We start from the raw sequence: 20,628 nt of genomic DNA on the forward strand, positions 1-20,628 counted from the left end.
GTACCTCTACTAACGAATGTCTACTTACGAAATGTTCTACTTACGAAATTTCTCAGCAGGAAAATATTGCCTCTAGTTACAAAATAAATTTCGACTTACGTAAGGTAAAAATACAGTGTCGGCTGATACTCGCAGCTCCCACAGGTTCCTGAACGCAACATTCTCAAAGCTGCTCTGCCATTGGCTATTACCTAGTAACTTCCTGGCATCCCATTGGCTAAGAGGGATGCCACTCAACCTGTGTGTGGAGCTAGATCGGTGTTTATGCAATGTCCTCGTCATTCGGCTCTCGACCCGTGAGGTGTTCTGATAGTTTTGTGCAAATATACTGTATTAACTTTTAGAGTATTCGCTATGGACCCCAAGAAAGTGACGGAGAAAAAAAAAAGACGTAGAAAAGAGTTTTTTGTCCATACAAACAAAGCAAGAGATAATAGAAAAGCGTGAAAAAGGAATGAGTTTGGTTGATCTCGCCAAAGAATATGGCCGAAATGCATCTACATTCACCACTTTATTAGAACTAAAGGAAGCTTAAGGAGTTAAAGGCATCGCGTGGGTGGTTGGAGAAGTTCAAAAGGAGGACTGGCCAAAGAGGGCAAAAAACAATGGGGACAGCAGTTAAAAGGTAAATGACCGTCATTATTATTCTTTATTCTTTGTTTTTTACGTTATGCACAACTCTCATTTATTTTGCAATAATCTAATGGTAATATGTATTTGTTACATGTTTTGATGCATTTTTATGCTTTATAAAACATTTATGTTGGAATTCTTTGGGGCTTGGAACGGATTAGGGCATTTCCATGGAAAACGCGTCTCTACTTACATAATTTTCTACTTACGTAATTTCTTCTGGAACCAATTAATTTCGTAAGTAGAGGTACCACTGTATTTTCACACAATCATTTTGCTCAAAACAACTCGCTACATCAATTAGCGAACTGGCCCATATCCCTTTTCTGAGTCTTTCAAAGCTAGATGGTTCATGAAATATTTCTTTGTGAAAAGGTTCTTACTCGACACATCATCCTCTAATCTACAGTCTCTATCGACTGCTAGGCTCTTCCAATTCCCTGATGTCATAAAAGAATGGGTTGGTAGATGAGAAATGGCAGCATGATGATGCTTTTTCTCCGCTCCTGCACCTCATCCAGCCAATGTACACAACACTCGAGCTGCAGCGGCAATTTTTTGGAGCCATTTCACCACAGCTCTGAAACTTGGCAGAAAGGTACCACAGTCTTTTCTTCCACAGGTGGACCTGTCTTACCCCAGGATACCCACTCAACAAATTACATCCCCTGACCGGCTACGGATGCCAGGCACCAGTTCAGGAGTCTGATCTGTGGTGCTGCCAGAGAGTGCTCTCTGAGAGCAAAGACACTGTGAATTGATAGCAGTATTGCCCAGAGCAGCAACTGCTTTTCACATTCAAACCACAAAAAAAATGTTTGGCATGGGCTTCCCCCCATGGATATTAATAATTGAAAGATTTCCTAGTCATACCAGGTTCATTCCAGGGAAGCAATAGCTATCCAGGGATTTTCAGCACGTTGTTATTCAGAAATACCACATTTTTCAAGACTGTGACTTCGAGTGAAGCTATTACTACAATTTCATAGTATAACCACTTATGTTCTGTTCATTTCGCAAAATAACTGCAAAATGCGAATGGCCACAATATCATGAAACAATCAGAAAGCGCATAAAGCTGTTGTGAGGCAATTTGAATTTGTAATTTTCCAGACAGCAAAGCCAGAGTCGAGTAAGCATCTCTACTAGCTGGCTCTTTTGATGTTACAATCCCATGGGCCTCTTGGGTAGAGATGGATCACAGTTAATTCTGATGCTGTGAAACATAAAGGCCAAGTGTGCATTCAGCAAGGAGCAAGAAATTCTTTACATCTCAAGGACCACAGGCAAAGGACTCGGATCATAACAATGTCTACAACTTCATAACTGTTCATTCCTTTGCAACAAATAACTCGGTGTAAACTGTGGGGCTTTATGAATGCCATCAAAAGACAGAAGGCTATTTCGCAAGAGAGCCCTGTGCAAAAAAAAAAAAACATGTGCTGCTCCCCTACCCTTGGAATATATTAATGACTCTGTCTGTCAGAGGAGTTGGTGAGACCCATAGAGATCTATGTTGGAGATTGTGGTTACTGACCTGAACAATCCACACTTCATTTGCTCTCCAGGGGGCTTTCATGCACGTTTACTCACGGAAGGGGCGAGGTCACGCCACCCTTTTAGCTTAGAGCTAACACACTGCTGCTCTGCCATTGTGGCACACTGACTGAAACGCATACTACACACACGTTCACACATACGCACGCAGCTTCTACGTACACACATACGCACGCAGCTTCTACAAGCTGTCAGAGAAAACATATGTGCACCTGCGAGAATAGCGAAGAATGTTTAGACAGCATGACAATGTTGAACACTTCTATGCACACACACACACACACACACACACACACACACACACACACACACACACACACACACACACACACACACACACACACACACACACACACACACACACACACACACACACACACACACACACACAGGCAGGAAGCACAGCACCATTGCTTCCCCTACCAAGGAGAGACAACTGAACTACAAGTGTGTTCTCATTCTCTCTTTTGTATGCTGTGGTTTATATACATATATGGGTATATGGGTCATCATCCAGATCATGCATCTCTCAGCCCGTACCTTATCAGCAAGCAATTTATGGCTTGAGCATACACCCTTTCTCTTCGCTGCTCTGATAATATTGGACTCTTGCACTTATTTTCATTCTCTTCCTCACCCCCCATCATACTCAGCAGCTCTGTCTCCCACTCCTTCAGTGTCTACGTTGCCATAGTCTGTTTCGAAATGCAAAGCATGGTGCTATGCTAAATTAAAAACATGGAAAGAACAAAGGAGGTTAATGTAAAGTCCCTTGTTGACCATGTTGATTGTCCTCAGCTCTTAAGTAACAGTAGCTGTTATTGTAAATGTGCTACATGGCTCTCAGTAATAAAATTGTTAACAGTTAATTGTTTTTGGTTGAGTGCTTATTATTTAATCAAAACTCCATCTGTGCATCAGCATCACTTTTAAAACATATCAGCTTGTTCATGCATTATCTGTAATATTTTTCAGTTGTTGGGTGTGTCCAACTCTCTCTGACAGTTTTTTAAAGGAAGTTGGAAAAATGATACGTCCATGTCACTTGAAAGGATACTCTGATCTACTATTCTGCAGGATTTTTCTCATTTTGTCAAAGGGCCAATCATGCTGTTATCCACTTTGTATATATACCAGCTGGTGATAACCAGCACTAAATGTGGTGAGTGGCACAAGTTTAATGTTTTATGTTGGTTTGCTTTGTTTTTAGTCCTCTGCATGAAATTTCAGACAGTCGAGTCTTTTGAAAGTTGGAATGATGCCTAATTATGTGGCAGTAATACACAGTTGTCATGACTCATCTCCCATAGTGAGGTGTACTTTCCTGACTTCAACCACAAATTGGACTACGTGACAACCGACAAGTGCACACATTTCCTTCATAGCTTGATTACACTTAAAACAACTGAAAGTTACAAGAATAGTTATAATACATGGGTGTTGAAGGAAATGGGCTTCATTGAAACTTATCATGTTGGGGAAAAAAATTTGTGCTATTTAAACATATATTTTAAGACAGTGTGAATGTACCTTTCTTCCCTTGTGGTTCTTTGCAATCATGTATGCAGGCACCCCAGGGTGACCACTGGGAGAGCAGGCAGTGGTGCTGGCAAGGGATGGTGCAGTGCTGGACAGCAGAGGGGGGCTCACCAGAGCACAGCCAGGAATTTACTGGCCTGGACACTGACCAACGTAAAGAAAAAAGAAGGAAAATAGATGTGATCACAAGGAAATATATACTATATTTAAATTCAAACATTCACTGGTTGTAGTGGAGTGTATGAGTTTGAATGCTAATGATATGTGTGCAATTGGAATGCAAAATGAAAAAAACTGATGAAGCCTTAGTTTTAGAAGAAAATTGCAAATTTAGCTTTGGTTTTTTTACTGGTTGATGCAGTAGCTTCACCATAGCGACAAGCAGAGCAGATTTAACATCACTTAGGGTGAACTCACAAATAAAGACAACATAAGAAATAATATATAGGAAGAGATGCTCCTCATATTTCACAGAATGTTATACAGTATATAAAGAACCTAAACAGTAGCTTACTTTGGATGTATTGAGGCGAAACGTGGTACAACCAATTTACCACTAAGCATGGTTAGCATCACTTGAGGATCACAGAAAGCTCAACCACCTGTAATGGGCTCTGACCTTAGTCTCCCACTCAAATGAGATGGTATATTTCCTGTCCGCAACTCAGGATTTCATTTAATCTAATATTCCATTTTGATGCACCCCTGTACAAAACTGAATAGCAAATTTCCATTTAAATGAGAGCGCAAAGAAGAATTCACTAAACATCCATTTTACATTTTGTCATCTTACTGAAAGTAATTCACACAGTGTTTGATCTCCTTGGTTTAAAAAAAAAAAGTTTAAAAAAAAAAAGATGCCTGCTCAAACAGTCATAAAATACACTGTGCACAGACCTTTTCTTTTTTGCTTTGATCCATGAAACAGATTCTTGTATTCACAAAATGCATTACCACAGTTGAAATGCAAAAGGAGAATATTGTTCTCCACACTGTCAGGCAAAGTAGGTCTCCACACTGAAAGCACACAGCCAAAATCCGTTTAAATTAGCTGAAGCTGTGCAGATCACGTCAAGGTAAACAGAACTGCTTAAGTATTGATCTCTGTCGCTCAAATCCATTGGTTTGAAGAGCTGCCCACATTGATATTCTATATCCAGCTAACATATTTTCTGTCCATACTATCCAGAGTGAATTTAAGGGACATTCCTCTGCAACTACCAAAACACCCCAGCTACAAAATGAAGCTAATCAGTTTTCAGTAGACAGGCATGAGGGTTATTTTTTGCCATCCATAATAAGTGAATATTAAATAAAGGTTTAAATGGGAAGAACAGCCATTAAAGCTACTCCTTGGATCTGATTTTAAAAAATGAATGAACGCTTTGGTACATGTGTAATACTGCTTTGTTTTTTTCTTCTAGACATTGCTTTCTTGAGCACTAAACTTTCATCTAGTTTCTGTCTGATTTGGAAGATATAGACAATAGAATTCTTATCACGCACAGCCATTTGGGTCCCTAAACAGTGAAGGTAACACTGATTGCATGATGAATATGACACAAACAAGATTTTTCTTCTTTTCTTGTCACTATTCTTATTGTTGCATACACTGAATGTAATTGATGTTGGCGTCACATAACACCTGGTTCATCTGTTGAGGTATTTGTACAGATGATCATACTAGACCTATTTGGTAAATATAGTCTATGATATTGCTCAGCACCAAAAAGTGTCATTCAACCTTTAGCAAACCCATCAGATTTTTTTTTATATCTTAATGTCTTCTGACTTTTCGAAACACAAAACAAAAAAAAAAGTGACTTTTCTTCTGGCAAAAGACACGCACACACACACACACACACACACACACACACACACACACACACACACACACACACACACACACACACACACACACACACACACACACACACACACGTGTGTATTTTTTATTTGCCAAAGTACTACAACCCATAGCAACATGCCACTGTATAAGACAGTTACCTAGTTTCATGTAAATAAGGGAAACTTTATTGTATGATGTCTGCACCATGACAGTCTTCGAATCCCGAAATTCTACATTCACTAACTTCATTATCATAAGCCACCTGTTTGTAGTTTATTAGATTGTTAAATCCACCTTATCTGAACATATTGCTTTTTTTAATAACCATAATTCACTGAATGAGCAGGCTCCGCTTTACATTTAATCTTCTTGCAAGTCCTCATTAAAAAAAATTTAAATAAATAAATTAACTTGCCTTCTAAAAATTTCCATTTCTGCTGGAATCCAGGGGAAGTTCAGTGATTCTTGTGCATTATGCAGCCTGGGTGTTAGCTAGTGTACACACTCCCACATTAAAGTGATTGAGTTGGTAATAATTCCCACTGTAACATACACTTTGGCTCATAACCATCATAGTGTGTACTTTGTATTATTAATGTGTTATTACGATGGCAGATGCTTTCTGGCTACTGAGTCTACTGGAATTTTCCACCCTGTCTCAACTAGGAATCTCGTGAAATCTTGAGCCAAGCAATTTGCTGCTGACGACCAAATCCCTGCAGGCAGCTGTTGGTCCTCTTTTTCCTGATGTGCACAAGTGGATGCTTTGTTTGGACTTACAGTATAAATACAAGAAAATACACACACATGCCAACAGGGGCAGAAACCAATAATAATTATTGGTCTTATTCAAATTGTTTTCAAGAAATGTATCCTGCTGGGCATTTCAGAAAGGGCATTTTCACATAAGTACTGTAAATGAAAAACATATGAACTCATTTACATTTAAAAAACACTGTAATATCAAAGGTAAATTGTTATTTCTCTGTAATATATACATGATATATAGTAATACAGGATTTAAAGGTGTAACTGTAAACGTCAATTGCTCAGCATGGCTACAGATGAACAGTAACGACTCGATATCTCTTCGGGTTTTCTGACAAACCTCTCAAAGGTTGAGTGTTTTATTATTTCAGTCATTGTTTACCGCTTCATCGGCTGTGGCAGGTTGCGGGGAGCTGGAGCCTATCCCAGCTGTGTGTGAGGCGTGGGAGACTCCGGGCGTGACACCAGTGCACCGCAGAGCCACACAGAGACACAGACAAGGACGCACGCTCATGCAATACGGGCAATTTGGAACGGCCAATTACCCTGAAGCGCATGTTTTTTGAAGGTGGGAGGAAGCCGGAGAACCCAGAGAGAACCCATGCAGACACGGGGAGAACTCCGCACAGAGCGGGAAGCAAACCTGGAATCGCCTTGCTTTGCACCGAGAGCGCTACCCAGTGTGCCACCGTGCCGCCCTATGTGTTTTGTATTGTTTCCATTTAGTGTTCTGATTCAATCAAGTCTGGTCAAGCCTGCTGGTCAGCTGATTTTTACCATACAGACATGAGAGTTGTATCAATCTTTTCATTTCTTGGGAGGAAAACAAATATGGGTATTTCCCAAAATTTCAAACCATGTAAAAATAGGCGATGGGAAAGAGGTGTGACACATGCATTGTAAAATAAATTCCTGAAGAACAACATAGTTTTTGTTCTGTATAATTTCAGTAAGCAAGCATTTACAAATGAAGTCTTTCAAATAAAAAAACCAAAAACCAAAAAAAAAAAAAAAAACTTTTATGAGAAAAATTAGCTATTTCCCATGCAGAGCAGTGGGCCCATGCTGTTTAAAGAGTCAGGGAATGGCACTCAAAATTAAATGGTAATTCATACTGTCACCTTGCTTTGAACACTTTTAGCTGCAGCAACACTTTTACTTAGGTTTGTTTTTTTCTCCTGTTCCTGTTCCTTTAATAATTTAAGCTCGCAGCTCACGTCAGAAACCACTGCCAAGTTTATTTGGAATGCATTTATGTTATATCTCCTGAGTCACCCTGGGTCAACAATGATGAAGGCAGATACTCTTACCCTCTTTTCTGTGATGTGAGGTAGAGTCATCAGGGACTTGAACACAGTATGTAGTCCTGGTCTGGATCCCTCCTCCACACAAAATGCTAATGTTAACTCGCCAGCGGTCCTGCTGGCTCAGTAAAGGGAAGATGTGACAGTCTCCCCAATCAGTGGTCCTCCACGCGAAACTGAAACAGCAGACAGCACACTCTTTAGACTCACAAAGCAAACAAGCAAATGGCAATTAATCACTGCTGGAGTTACTGTTTGATGTGCCTTCAGGATAATACAGGAGTCATGTTTGTGTGTTTATGGAAACAAAGTTAGAATCGATAAATTGATTTGATGATGTTATCAGTATCGGAAAACACGCAGGGGAGTCAAAAGCCACAAAAAGGAAAAGAAAAGTTACAAAGGTCTGTCTGAGGTGAGATCATGCCCTACTGTGTTCCACAAGGAGAGAAGAAAGATTATTTTGATTTCAACAACTTTCCAAACAAATGTTTGGTTTTAACTATGAAAAATGCATCGGTGCATGAAGCCTTATTATTGGATGAGTTTACCAGAACAACAGCCTCTGGTAATCTATCAAATGCTTAATTTTTGTAATGAGTTTTTCCTAATCATTGAAATATTCTGCTCTCAGGCGCTTCATGTAGAAAATCAAACAAACTACCAACAGTGTAAATAATTTTCTACTTATACTTTGTTCAGCAAATGTAATTTGTAACAGATTTTTTTTCTCTTTCTCTCTCAAACAATCCTAAAACACACCCATATCATTTAAAACACACCCATTAAAGGAACTTCAAACTGGACACGAGATTGCTGTAATAAACGTCACAACATTTGCAGAGTAATTCAACTATGAAATCATAAATATTTGCAAGCTTTCTCTCACAATAATTAATCAGGTAAAGAAGCTCATAGGGACAAGATGAAAAATTCATCATTTGTTTTTTTAGACTTTTCTGCATAATCCGCTAAATCAGGAGATTACATGTTCACAGAGCTTTTGTTTATGAAGACTATAAACTCAAAATGAGATCATTACTCTGAGAATCTACCTCGGGCAGTTAGGGAGTAAATCTCCTATGATGTTGCAAGCTTCTTTTTCCTCAAGGGCAGGACATTGTTTGCCCCCTCCGACCGGGACCTGTGTCATGATCCGTGACCGGAGGCGATAACCAGGAGACAGGTCAGTGGAACGACAGGTTTTGGAACAGGGACTCCATGATGACCAGTCGGATGTCTGACAGTCTTTTGGCATCCCACATACCTGGAACATTAGGGGGGAGTTGTCCTCGGTGCAGAGACTGGAGGATAAAGAAACAAAACATTGGAAGAACATATTCTGAAGTTGAGAAACAAAACAAAAAAAAGGTTGTACAAGGTAGAAAATCCTTACAACTCTAACAGTTTGTAAATAAAGTTGCTATAAGATTGAGTTCTTGGGATTTATATTCATAGAGATACTGTTGATACAAGGTCAAAATTACATCAATAACAAGAAATAAACCATTCTCCTAGAACATTGATTTGTTGTTTGGTTTTCTCATGGATAAATGACATTGCATGTTCAACTTCAACTTGAACTATTCCAGTATGTTATTCGACATAATGCAAAAGGCCTCAGACATGAGGTACAGGCTTTACATTCATGCTAGAAAAGGCCTGTCACTTAAGCTCACATAAGAGTATGGAACAATTGCATTAGTCAAGCAATTACACCTCCCATTGTTTAATTTGGACAATTTAATTGGGTTATTAAGATGTGAGTGCAATGTTCTCTTAGAATTTTACTTTATAATCAAGTTGTAATTAGAAGAAGAGAATGAGGCAGAACTCATATGGGAAATCTTTACTCAAAAATGTCTTAGTAAATACCATGCTAATTAGACACTGTAGTGTAAATGTTCCCTTCACACTGAAGCCATAATGCTGTGAACCTTGAGTACATTGTTGAGGATAATGACATGGGAAAGTTAAAAAAGATAGTCTCTTTCAATGTCATTCATTCCTTTGTGAATGAATGAATAAAGGAATCAAACCAGAAATCTTCATCCATGCTAGAGTTAAATCCAGCAAGATATCACTGTTTAACTGTTATTTACCGCATTAATTACAAATACATTTCAAGGACAGTGTACAGATTACATCCAGCTTTTTTTAAATAATTTTTTTTTGCAGAAACACAACTCCTTCCGTAGACATAAAAAAAGTTTTTCTTTGGAAACAAAAATGCAATTCATATTTTCAGATCCCTATTTTCTTAATCAAAATTGAACTGATTCTAAATGGATTCTACACCAAAGTGGTTAGCATATCTTCCACGGCTGGCAACCAATAGTTTACACTGGGCAGACTACAATTTGATATTCTGTCAATATGCGATGCAACTTTTTTTAATCCTGGAAAGAAATCACACTGAGATGATTATCTCCCAATGTGTTGCTGTAGATGTACAATATGACTGTGTGTGTGTGTGTGTGTGTGTGTGTGTGTGTGTGTGTGTGTGTGTAATTTCCTATTGTGCTTGGGTAGAAAAATCTATCCTGATCAAATCCAAATACCAGGATTAGCTTAAACTGCAGGGATGAGGTGGTAGCAGCACTTGACATTTACCTCAAAAATGCTTCACCAACATATTAATGTGCTCCAGGAACAGCTGCTCTCACATCACTGAGATATAATTGAATAAATAACAACCGTCTGTAAATAGCATTTGGTTTCCATGAGTGCACCTCTCCATGAAACCTACAACCCACTGGAATCATGAGGGGGATGATCATTGATCACTTCGTTGTCATGTGATGGAACACTATTAACGCACTGCAGAAGAAACATGGAAACAAGCAGCTCCATTAGGATTATTTCAGCCACGTTCAGTGACAGAGCTGTTTTACAACTTAGCTCATATGCGCCATTAGAGGTAGAAGAGACTGATGTAAAACCAATCCATTTATCTGAATGGGTCTGTTTCCTTGAGAACTATTAACCACCTCTGTTTAGAGAGCCAGCCAGCTTTATTTATTTATTTATTTTTTTTTGTACAATACGGACAACAAATTGCACCATGTGTGATTGGCTTACCTCAACATCGCATTCTTGCCGTCGCTCCGTGTGCATCGCACTTGTCTCGTCTGGTATCCCACGTCTAGTTCCCATGCCATGGGGTACTTGTTATGTGCATGAGGGTGGTGCTGATGGCTGTGGTGATGGTGATAGGAGTGGTGCTCAGAGGCCAATGTGTGCATTGTGACTGTATTGTTCTCATTGGAGCTGGTGCTGATGTCCACTGTGGTCCTACCATTCAAAAGGGTATCTTTGTGATGCAGTAATCGGCATTGACTCCAAGCCCCTACCTTAAGGCTGTACTGGTACTCACTCTCTCCAACAGGACAGTCAGCACTGTTAGAGCAAGTCCTGGTTTCTGTTAGGTTGGGGCATTTTGCACCTCCATACATAGGTGTAGCAAGGACATGTCGAGTCCGATGCTGCAGGCCAGTGCCACAGGTTTTGCTGCAGCTTGACCAAGAGGTGAAATCTGACACTACACAGTCCTGGGGGCAAGGGATGAGGCATGCCTGCTCCACAGGTGGCTTCTGGGAAAAAAACTCACATATCCGTGAGGACACTGTGGTGCGGTTTGAGGTGCGCACACAGTGTACCTCCCGCCTCTGGATGCCATGTTGTGCTGTAATGCAGTCAGCTGTCCTCATTGTGAGTTCATTGGCAAAGAACGGGATGAGAACGCAGCCCCCCCATTCTGACAACTCCCACTGAAAGAGATTCTGGTGCCAGTTGCAGACCTTAAAGCAGTGCCGTTGACTTTCTGGCTTGGCCATGTGCTGACATTGGGCATGATGGGAAGTCCAGCCTTCCATGTGGACACACCATAATGTCCTTTTCTGGACCCCATCGGAGCCACACTCCTCCCCAATACAGTGGCCCCACTGGCCTGCAACCAACACAAGACAAGCAGAGAGGGCATTTTCATTAAAATCTGAGTACAGAAAAAACATCATTAAAATCACAGCCATCTTGGAGCTTGCTATCAAATAAAATTCAAGGGCATTTACTTACGTCCATAACTGCTTTATTAATAAATGAATGAAGAAAGAAACATAAAGTAACAAAACCACAAGTAGACATGAATTTAGAGTAAAATAACACCTGATTTTTTTAATCACAAAAGACTCACCAGAGACTAGAGCAAAACATGAGAATGTGACTTAAAAGTATTTTCTTTTAAATTTGAACAATTAAATAGCACTTATTGCATGATGATTAAGCTCACAATTTATTGTCCTTTTTAACTGTTTCTGCTCTTATTTAAAATTCTAACCACATATTTTATTAATATATTGCAACTACATTTCCTTAAGTAAGAACCTTCCCATAAAAACCTTCTAATTACTTATTATTGCCATTAAGTTCATGTTTTATATGAATCATGATTTTAATTTGCTTTGTTCACTATGGACTGTGGTATCAAAGTACCACAAACATAGTCGCTTAGACTTTTTCTAAAGACCTTTTGAATTGTAGATTTTTACTTTTTAAAAATGATGTTTGTCATCTCGCTGTTGTTTGATTCTGCTTGAAGCATCTTCATATCCATTGACTTTTCTGCTTGGAATAAATAAAAAGTATATGTCTTATATATGTCATACATTTTCAGTACACAAAGCAAAAGAGAGAGAAACATAATTTTATTTTAAAATTTGAAAGGTTCAGGAACCAATAGCAACAACAGCAAGCAGTCGGCTTGACTATACTGTATACAGTATACAGTACACTGACTTCAGTTAGTGCCCGGTCTGTTTGCTGTGATGATTAATAGTCTAATTGAAAGGATCAGTCAATCTTTCAGGCACTTCTGGAATACAAACCAGTATTCTAAAAAATATATTAACTATTATTAAATATAATGATCTCTCTGGTTATCTTCAACAAATGAAGCATTAATATAGTAGACACAAAATAATGAGAACATTATGATGAGTCATGTTGTTAATTTGTAGGACCATGCTGGTTTTTAAATAACTAAGTAGTGCTTTCTCCACTCACAAAAGTGCAAAATCATTTTTTACTCCTAAAATGGAACATTTCAAACCGAGTTAAGTTGTAAAAGATACCCAACTTCGTTTTCGCATATTCACTGTCATATTTGAGTGATGATGTGGTCGATCCCTGCTGTTTAAAACAAAAACTCACTTATCAGCGACTGCTGCTGACATTAAAAGGATAAAAAAAAAAGGCTGTAATTTTCTATTCAGAAAAACATTGAAAGGTAGAAGGACTCTGTGGTGGAAGAGAGAAATGCTGATAACTTTTTCCTCATTGTGAAATCTTGCAAGCACATCAGATTGTAGCATAAAATGAAACGCTCATAAGAAATGAAACTGACCACAGCCTCCTTTTCTCTAAAGAATGAAGCTACAAACTTTTCACAGCCATCTTCATGTCTTCAGATCATCTGATACACAGTAAGAGAATTTAGATTTCAGTTGATCTATGAAAAAAAAACCTGGGTGTTTTATTCACACATGAAAAGGAATTTGTCAAACTGGAAGGAGACATAAATAGAGGGTAGAGTAGTTAGCACACAAACATTCCACCACACTCCCTCATACACATGGATTTGATTTGAATATGTCATTAAAACCTCATCAGAGTCGATCAGGATAATGTGTGTGATCCATGTTGTTAATTTCTGGAGAATTCCTGTGTTGCAGTTGTCAAAGAGGGAAATGAAATTGCACTTTGTGATCCATTAAAAATTTAACAAAAATAAACAAACAAATTTGTGTCCTGTTAATTTAGGTTCCCATCTTTTGTTATCATTTTCAAAAGGAGTAGACATGAACAGAACAAATGAAAAAGGAAATCAATTTGCTGATACGATGTTCTTATTTATGTCTGTCACATTCGGTTCCCATCAAGTTATTCTGCCACATGCTATGGAAAGGATAATTTGATTAATTTCTTCTAATTGGAATCAAATTGATGTAATAATGAGATCCTACTGCTTTGTAAATTGCTTTTGAATGACAAGTCACTGAAATTGTTTTATCCCGTTTAGCGCCAGAGAGATCCACTGTTAACACTTTGCTCTCTCCTCAATCGTTGATTTTACAATGCTGCTTTGGTGCTGTTGCTTTTGGCTTAAAGGAGCAATATTTCAAAACGGTGAATTATTTCATAGCTCATCAAAGCATATCATTAAGTTTATTTATATTGGCTTTGCAATGTTAATGAGGAGTTACAGTGTGACTAACAGCATTACGTTCATATGATCTTTTGTCATTTGATAAAAGAAAATGGACTCAAGAAAGCATTATTATATGCTATTTCTTTAGCTTGATTCAAAAATAATTATTTTTAAACTGAAAATTAGATGAAAGAGTCATCCATTGGTTTAGAAACTCTGCGGAAACAGACAAATGTTTTGTAGTAGCAAGAATACAGTATGTACATCTATTCTCAAACACAACATAAAATACAATGTAGCTATCTGTGGGTCCGACATGTTGATATAGACTGTCACAACAATTACTGGAGCTGCAACTGGATGTTTACACAGTAAGACATCTTTACTCACAAGACGCGAGAACAAGTGGCAAGTCTAATCTAGATCACACAGATCACTGCATAATGATATGACCTATACGTGATTTATACTGAGCCATTTAACCTACAGTTTTTCAGTGATGCTAAATTGAGAATGATTGTATATGGCCTTGTATGTAGTCCACACACACACACACACACACACACACACACACACACACACACACACACACACACACACAAACACGGGTGGAAAAAGCTCTACTGAGACGTAAAAATTGCGAACGCTTAAGAACAGAAAAAACTCCGCATTCGCTGAAATTAAGCAATATAATATAAACAATAGTTCATTTAAAAATCAAGCTGGATAATCATTATGTGTTGAAATGAAAATGGCCTGTAGCAAATGAAAACACTTAAAATGACTAAATAAATTAATTCAGTTTAAAGGGGATTTGAGTTATATGACATTTTCATTGCCAAATTCTTGGACTTCAAAATGTGAAGTTCAACAAAAATAGCAGCAGATTTATTAAGCAATTGCCTGAACATTTTGATTCATCCCTTTATTTAGTTCAATTGGTGGCATGCTGAAGTAACATGATCCTTTTCATTTTAATGATCTGAGCTTGACTTGAACTCATTTGAACCGCTGGGTTATTTGTTTAGAACTTCAAGGACACTTAAAGCGCTTTGAACAGGAGAGACATGACACTCTTCTGTTGGAGGAGATTGGAAGTTATACAAAATCACTCACAGCTGTGAAAATGTTCTGTCAATGTTCTGCTATATGAAATCATTTTTATCAGATACTTGCTGTAAAGAAGTAAGACTAATTTTATTCAAAAAGTGTAGCTACAGCTCTACTTGTAACATTCCTACTCTGTAAAGTAATTAATGAAATACAATAAATTTAATCAAAGCTGACAGAACGAAAAACATAGTCCAAAAAGACATTAAAAAAAAAACTCCACAAGAATCAGAGGTGAGCAGCGATTCACACTTTTAGTGCTGAGATGGAGTAGCTGATTTCTCTGCTCCTGTAGTCACTGATGGTACTCTTTCTAATAACCACTCTTTCAACAGCATGACCACCTTTGCTCAACGGTGCTGTTTTCACACTGTGCCAGGACATGTGTGCGTGATTTATGGAGGCCTGATTGGGAGTGATTCGACTGCCAGGGGAGCCAGCTAACACAAGCACTAGTTCATCTCCAAAGCTCTGAATAATCACTCTCTCGATCTGTCAGCATCAGCATCTGTCAGCCCCTGAGGAGGAACCAGTCACCAACAGCTCCTTCATTGCTGTCGCACTTAGTTGCCTTGCTCACACCTCCAGGGGGCTTAAGTCCCCTAAGGGGCCTCTGCTATATTTACTATTCCATTTGTGTGTTGGTATCAGAAAAAAAAAGACTTGGTGCAAAGCTGACTAAACTTAACAACAAATAGAAGAGAAGACAGAAATTAATTTCACTTGCTTAGCGTGACTGAATACTCTTTCAGTGGTCTTCAGTTGAACTCTTAAGTTCGACAAATTATAGCAAAGCAGTGCGACAACAACAAGCAACGCAGCAAAAGCTATCTTCACTATGCAGCAAAATGAGACAGAGATGAAGAAGATGCAAACAGCAACACGGCATACTGTCATTTAAGCAGCAGAACTCCTTCCAGAAAACTCACTCACAGCTTCAATAATCTTAAATGTTTTCTTTCTTTGTTGCCTTTAATTACATTTTGAAAATGTATCCTTGAGTAAAATCAGTGAAAGATTTCTTGATGCTGACCTTTCCGAGTTCATGCCAGTTTTTCAGAGCTGTTAATGCACAATGTTTACCAGTATGGCTTTAACCTTTAAAACAAACACAGCTGGATTGTACTCAGCTCGAAGCTGCTTCTAAATGAAAGGATGACATTTTTTGGCTATGCATGCTGTGCATTAAGAGAATCACAAAAATAATGTAAAATTGTTTCTAACATTTATTGATGGTATTACTGTTTTTTTCTCCCATCCTAGATGCTTAACTCAGTTTGAGTTGCATAAAACACTGATTTCAACTGCCATTTTTGCTCAAACATAAACCAGAAGATCAGCATCACACCCAGTGTAACATGCTTTACATCGTGAGATTCAGCTGATGATTTACTGAAATCAGACAAACAGGCAGCCCTTTATATATATATATATATATATATATATATATATATATATATATATATATATATATATATATATATATATATATATATAAGCTGCAATATTTTTTTTGGTGCATTTTCCCTACAAACATTTGCTGAGTTTATTCACCATCCATCTTCAGTGTCACCTCCTGAGAAAAGTTTGACTGTTTGGATGCATGCATCTTTTGTCACGCCATTTTTTAATTAAATGATACCTGTGCCACTGAGCCTCATTATGTATCCTCCTATCAAACTTCCATCACTTGTAACTTATGAGCAGTGAGGTGCATCCTCAATTACAACATTTGAATGTGCAGAAATTCATCAGATTTTAATCAGGCAGTCAATCAATCTCCAGAAGGTCTGAATCAGCTCATTTTTACATGTTTGGAAGGGTTACAAGGAAATTTGTGAAATGTGATGAAATTAGTAAAAAAAACATTACTTAAGGTAAATTCATGAGAAAATCCAGTTACATGAAACACCCATCACCCACAGCTAAAAGTGATGAGCGATATGAAAGAGAACAAGTTGCTGTTCTGACAAGTCTGACCTTGCTGCTCAAATATAATACATTTTCATAAATGCAGATGCTTTATAGTATTTGTGTTTTGGCTTGATAATGAGGTACTTATTGTAGCTTGCATTATCCTGAGGCAAAGCATAAAATGCAGAAACAATATCCCACACTAATGAATTATGTACCCTGGGCTCCAAAACTATACACATAGCCCCAATGGGTTTTTGATATAATTTAGCTTTCAGCCCTACAGCATGAGCATCAGACCTACTTGAATGCCTATTCACTAACTGATTGGCCAGCAGTACAAACAAGACAAAGCTAACGCATATCTCCATTGGGGGACGTAATCCCTATTTGGGACAATCAGTGACTAACCAAAAAATAAAACGCTGTAATGCAAACCCCTCTTTGGCAACACAATGCAATTATAAAATATCAAAGTGTTGCAATGAGATTTTGTTCCTTTCATTTATGAAAATATGGTGAACACAGGCTGGAACTGATCCAGCATCTCTGGCCCCATTTCACTAGGAATGATGGTTTAAAGAGTCAATCTCACAGTTTGTACTTTAAAAACTGAAATTGATTTATCTCAAATCGATACTGTAGTAAATCATGGAGGGTCACTTTCAAACCAGCATGAAGACCTTTAAGTGAATAACCAATCATCTTAAGTCAGTATTAGTATGATTCATTGAAGCAGTTATCATATTGTGATACAAGGACGGTGTTTAAATTGTGCAGCAGTGAGACAACATTAAAAGGTGTACCCAAAACAAACAACAGAAGCCACAGGGAAGGAATGATATATCTAAAGTATATTATATCTGATGAATTCAATTTCTTTTTTTCCTCATTCTGTACTATATCTCTTTTCAGCCAGAGAAAATTGAAAAAAGAAAAAAAAAATCACTGTAATTTTTCAGTGAACTCAAGTCACTCGGCTCTGACTGTAAATAGAGAATTGGAGAAACAAATTTGAAGACTAAACACAACTTAACAAAATTTTAAAAAAGGACTTATAATGCAATATAATTTATATTCAGTGTTGATAAAGCAAGTGTAAGTCCACCAAGTCTAAATAATTATGCCAATATTTGTTTGTTTGTTTGTTTGTTTATAAATATAGCTGAAGTAATTTGTTCCTCTGTTTTGTAAATCAAGAAACATTCCATGGGTCCAAACTTTACATCTCTGAAGACATGACACACAGGGGGTTAACATTTGTTCCAAAAAAATCACCCAGTTTAAACCCATTCTTAAACTGGGGGGGGATTTTTATATTTCTGTGCTCTGCTTCTGTCTATGTTGTAAATTTTCAGTTTCTTTTATTTAGATTTTTATGTAAGTAACTATATTGACATACTGTATGTGTATTTAGAGTGAAACTGAATAAGATAGGGCAAAACCATAGATCTGGAAGCATACCCATACCCTGCTGCAGTAAAACCTTTGTTCAATGATAGCTAGAAACTGACTACATACAAGTACAGATGAAAAATATGCTTGCCTTCATTTCTGCCTGTTCTGCTGATCTTTTTTCTGAGTCACATTTGTCTTTCTTTTCTTTCTGTATAACTGCCCACAGCACTGGGCTGTCAGGGTTTGAAATAGGTGCTATTATTATTGCACAGGTTCCTTTCAGTTAAATCACCAAGAGGTGGGTGGATATTTTTTTTTATTTTATTTTTTATACTTGGGTGTCATTTTAAACTATGCCATTATGGGCTTACTAGATCTGGTGAATGAGCAAGTTTTAGTGGAAAATTGGTGTTATTTTGTGCAGTTTAGATAGCACTTTACTTTCAAATCAAATTTCTGATACCTGGGGACACTGCTACACTCTACTAATAAAATGAAGTATTTAGAAAATACGTTATTGCTGCATTGATATATTGTATAAAACATGGCTGATTGCCCTTGTTGCTTCCTATATGCAAGTGTAGTAAATAAATAGCTGACTAGTGGTTTTCCATTAGGTGTGATGTCCTGTCAGCACAACACAGTGGGGTACTGGTTTTTCTATATTCTTATTTGACACTATGTCCCATTGCAGTAACATTTCATTTCTTCCCCAGCAGTGATCATGGCATGTCTCACTGTCTTGTTAAATTTGCTCAATGACAAGATGGGGCCAGGACTTCTTCCTGAAATCAATGTTCGGCTGTTCTATTATCTTGCAATGGGAGATCAACCAGTTCATCTCCAAAGCAGATATTGTATTTCTTCTAAGATCTCGTTGATACATATAGATCTCACTTTGATTTTAAGTTGAAAAACCCTTCTGGGGGGTTTCTATGAGAATAAATGTGTTTACACTTATAAATGCCACAGCACTTTAGTTGCTATCACTTCAAGACATTAAGACTACAGCAAGGGCCAGCCAGAGGTGTGTTTTACCTCCGCAGTGATCAGAATCTTTTTCCCTGTAATTGCCTGTCTCATGTGGTCTCCTCAGGTCTCTGCACCAGATTGTGTAGAGGTGACAGGTAATTGGATAGGATGTCATTCACTCCTCTGTCTCACTGTCTTCTACTGACCAGGGATTTCTCTTCTTAAGCACAGGAGCAGAACTAATGGCATATCTACAGGCAAAACCTACGGATAGACTATAGTGGTTTGATAATGCAGGTGACAAGGGCCATAACAGTACTGAAATAAACTGTGATTTGTGCAACTGGCAATGCAGCACAATTTTGATCTCCTAATTATTCTCAAACAAAAAGGATGGTCTCAGTTTTGCAATTTTGGGAAACATTTATCAATTGAACTCCAACACAACAAATTAAATCTTGTACAACTAAGGGTCGTTTGATATTTATCCAAGCAATAGATTTAATCTGTGGATGACAATGAGTGATGAAGTCTGGATAAAATGACTGGGGAAAAAGAGAACAACTGGTTACTTCAGTTGGGTCCAGTCTAACTTCACAGAGGGCTATAAAGCAATAGTCCTGTACCTGTAGGAGGGAAGCACTGACAAGGTTTCCTTCATGGTTGACTATCTGCTCAAACTTCATTTGAGCAGTGATTGCTGATGCACCCCAGAGGTTTTCCTTGAGCTGCCCTCAAATAGAGAAGCAATTCCTGAAGTGCTGCCGTATTTCTGCTCAAGTATGAGGTGACAGCACTTCAAACTGAGGCCGGTAGGTTTCATCTCCCAAAACAATGTAAACTCAGTTCTTCCAGCAAGTGTTCATATCTAAACAAAAATAGTTTTTAATGTGACCCAGCATGATCTCATTTTTTCCCCTATTAAACAGTTCATATAACCATATAAATGATTCATATATTATTCATATAATAGAAATGAATCACTCAGTAGTGACGAACTAACGTGTAATTACCTCGTTCATTTCTGACCAATCCAATAGCTGCATCCAAAACACCCTCCTAGTTTGGTGGAATGTATGTAATGCAACAATGCCCAATCTGCCTGTCTTCCTGTCAATGCTGCTGCTGCTCTGCTGCACCTCCAGCCTCCACCCGCATGCTCCAGTTAAGGGGTTCAAGAAGTTTGGTCATCACTCCCCAGTATTTTTATGTAAACATCTGTGGGGAGTGAAATCAGAAACTAGATGCCAAACCCAGACTATGTTGTGCTGCTATAAGATATTTCAACATAACACTTCAAACTGGAGTTGGGCTGAGGGATCCTCTGTCAAACTCCAAGACTGAGTTGTTCCTGACCTCCTCATCCTCACTTTCACAAT

General features: G+C 38.1%; 1 protein-coding gene across 1 annotated transcript in view; it reads right to left on the minus strand.

Annotated features, from left to right (window-relative positions):
• The window catches only part of thsd7ba (thrombospondin, type I, domain containing 7Ba), a 178,544-nt gene that overhangs the window by 83,439 nt on the left and 74,477 nt on the right, over nt 1–20,628 (minus strand). Inside the window, exons 4-7 of the mRNA XM_068330228.1 lie at nt 10,732–11,599; nt 8,706–8,954; nt 7,657–7,826; nt 3,721–3,873 (exon numbers count right to left, since the gene is read on the minus strand). Of these exons, the coding sequence (XP_068186329.1) occupies nt 3,721–3,873; nt 7,657–7,826; nt 8,706–8,954; nt 10,732–11,599 (1,440 nt within the window). The remainder of the gene's footprint in view (nt 1–3,720; nt 3,874–7,656; nt 7,827–8,705; nt 8,955–10,731; nt 11,600–20,628) is intronic.

The sequence above is a fragment of the Antennarius striatus genome, chromosome 12, assembly GCF_040054535.1.
Source record: "Antennarius striatus isolate MH-2024 chromosome 12, ASM4005453v1, whole genome shotgun sequence".
Lineage (NCBI taxonomy): Eukaryota > Metazoa > Chordata > Actinopteri > Lophiiformes > Antennariidae > Antennarius > Antennarius striatus.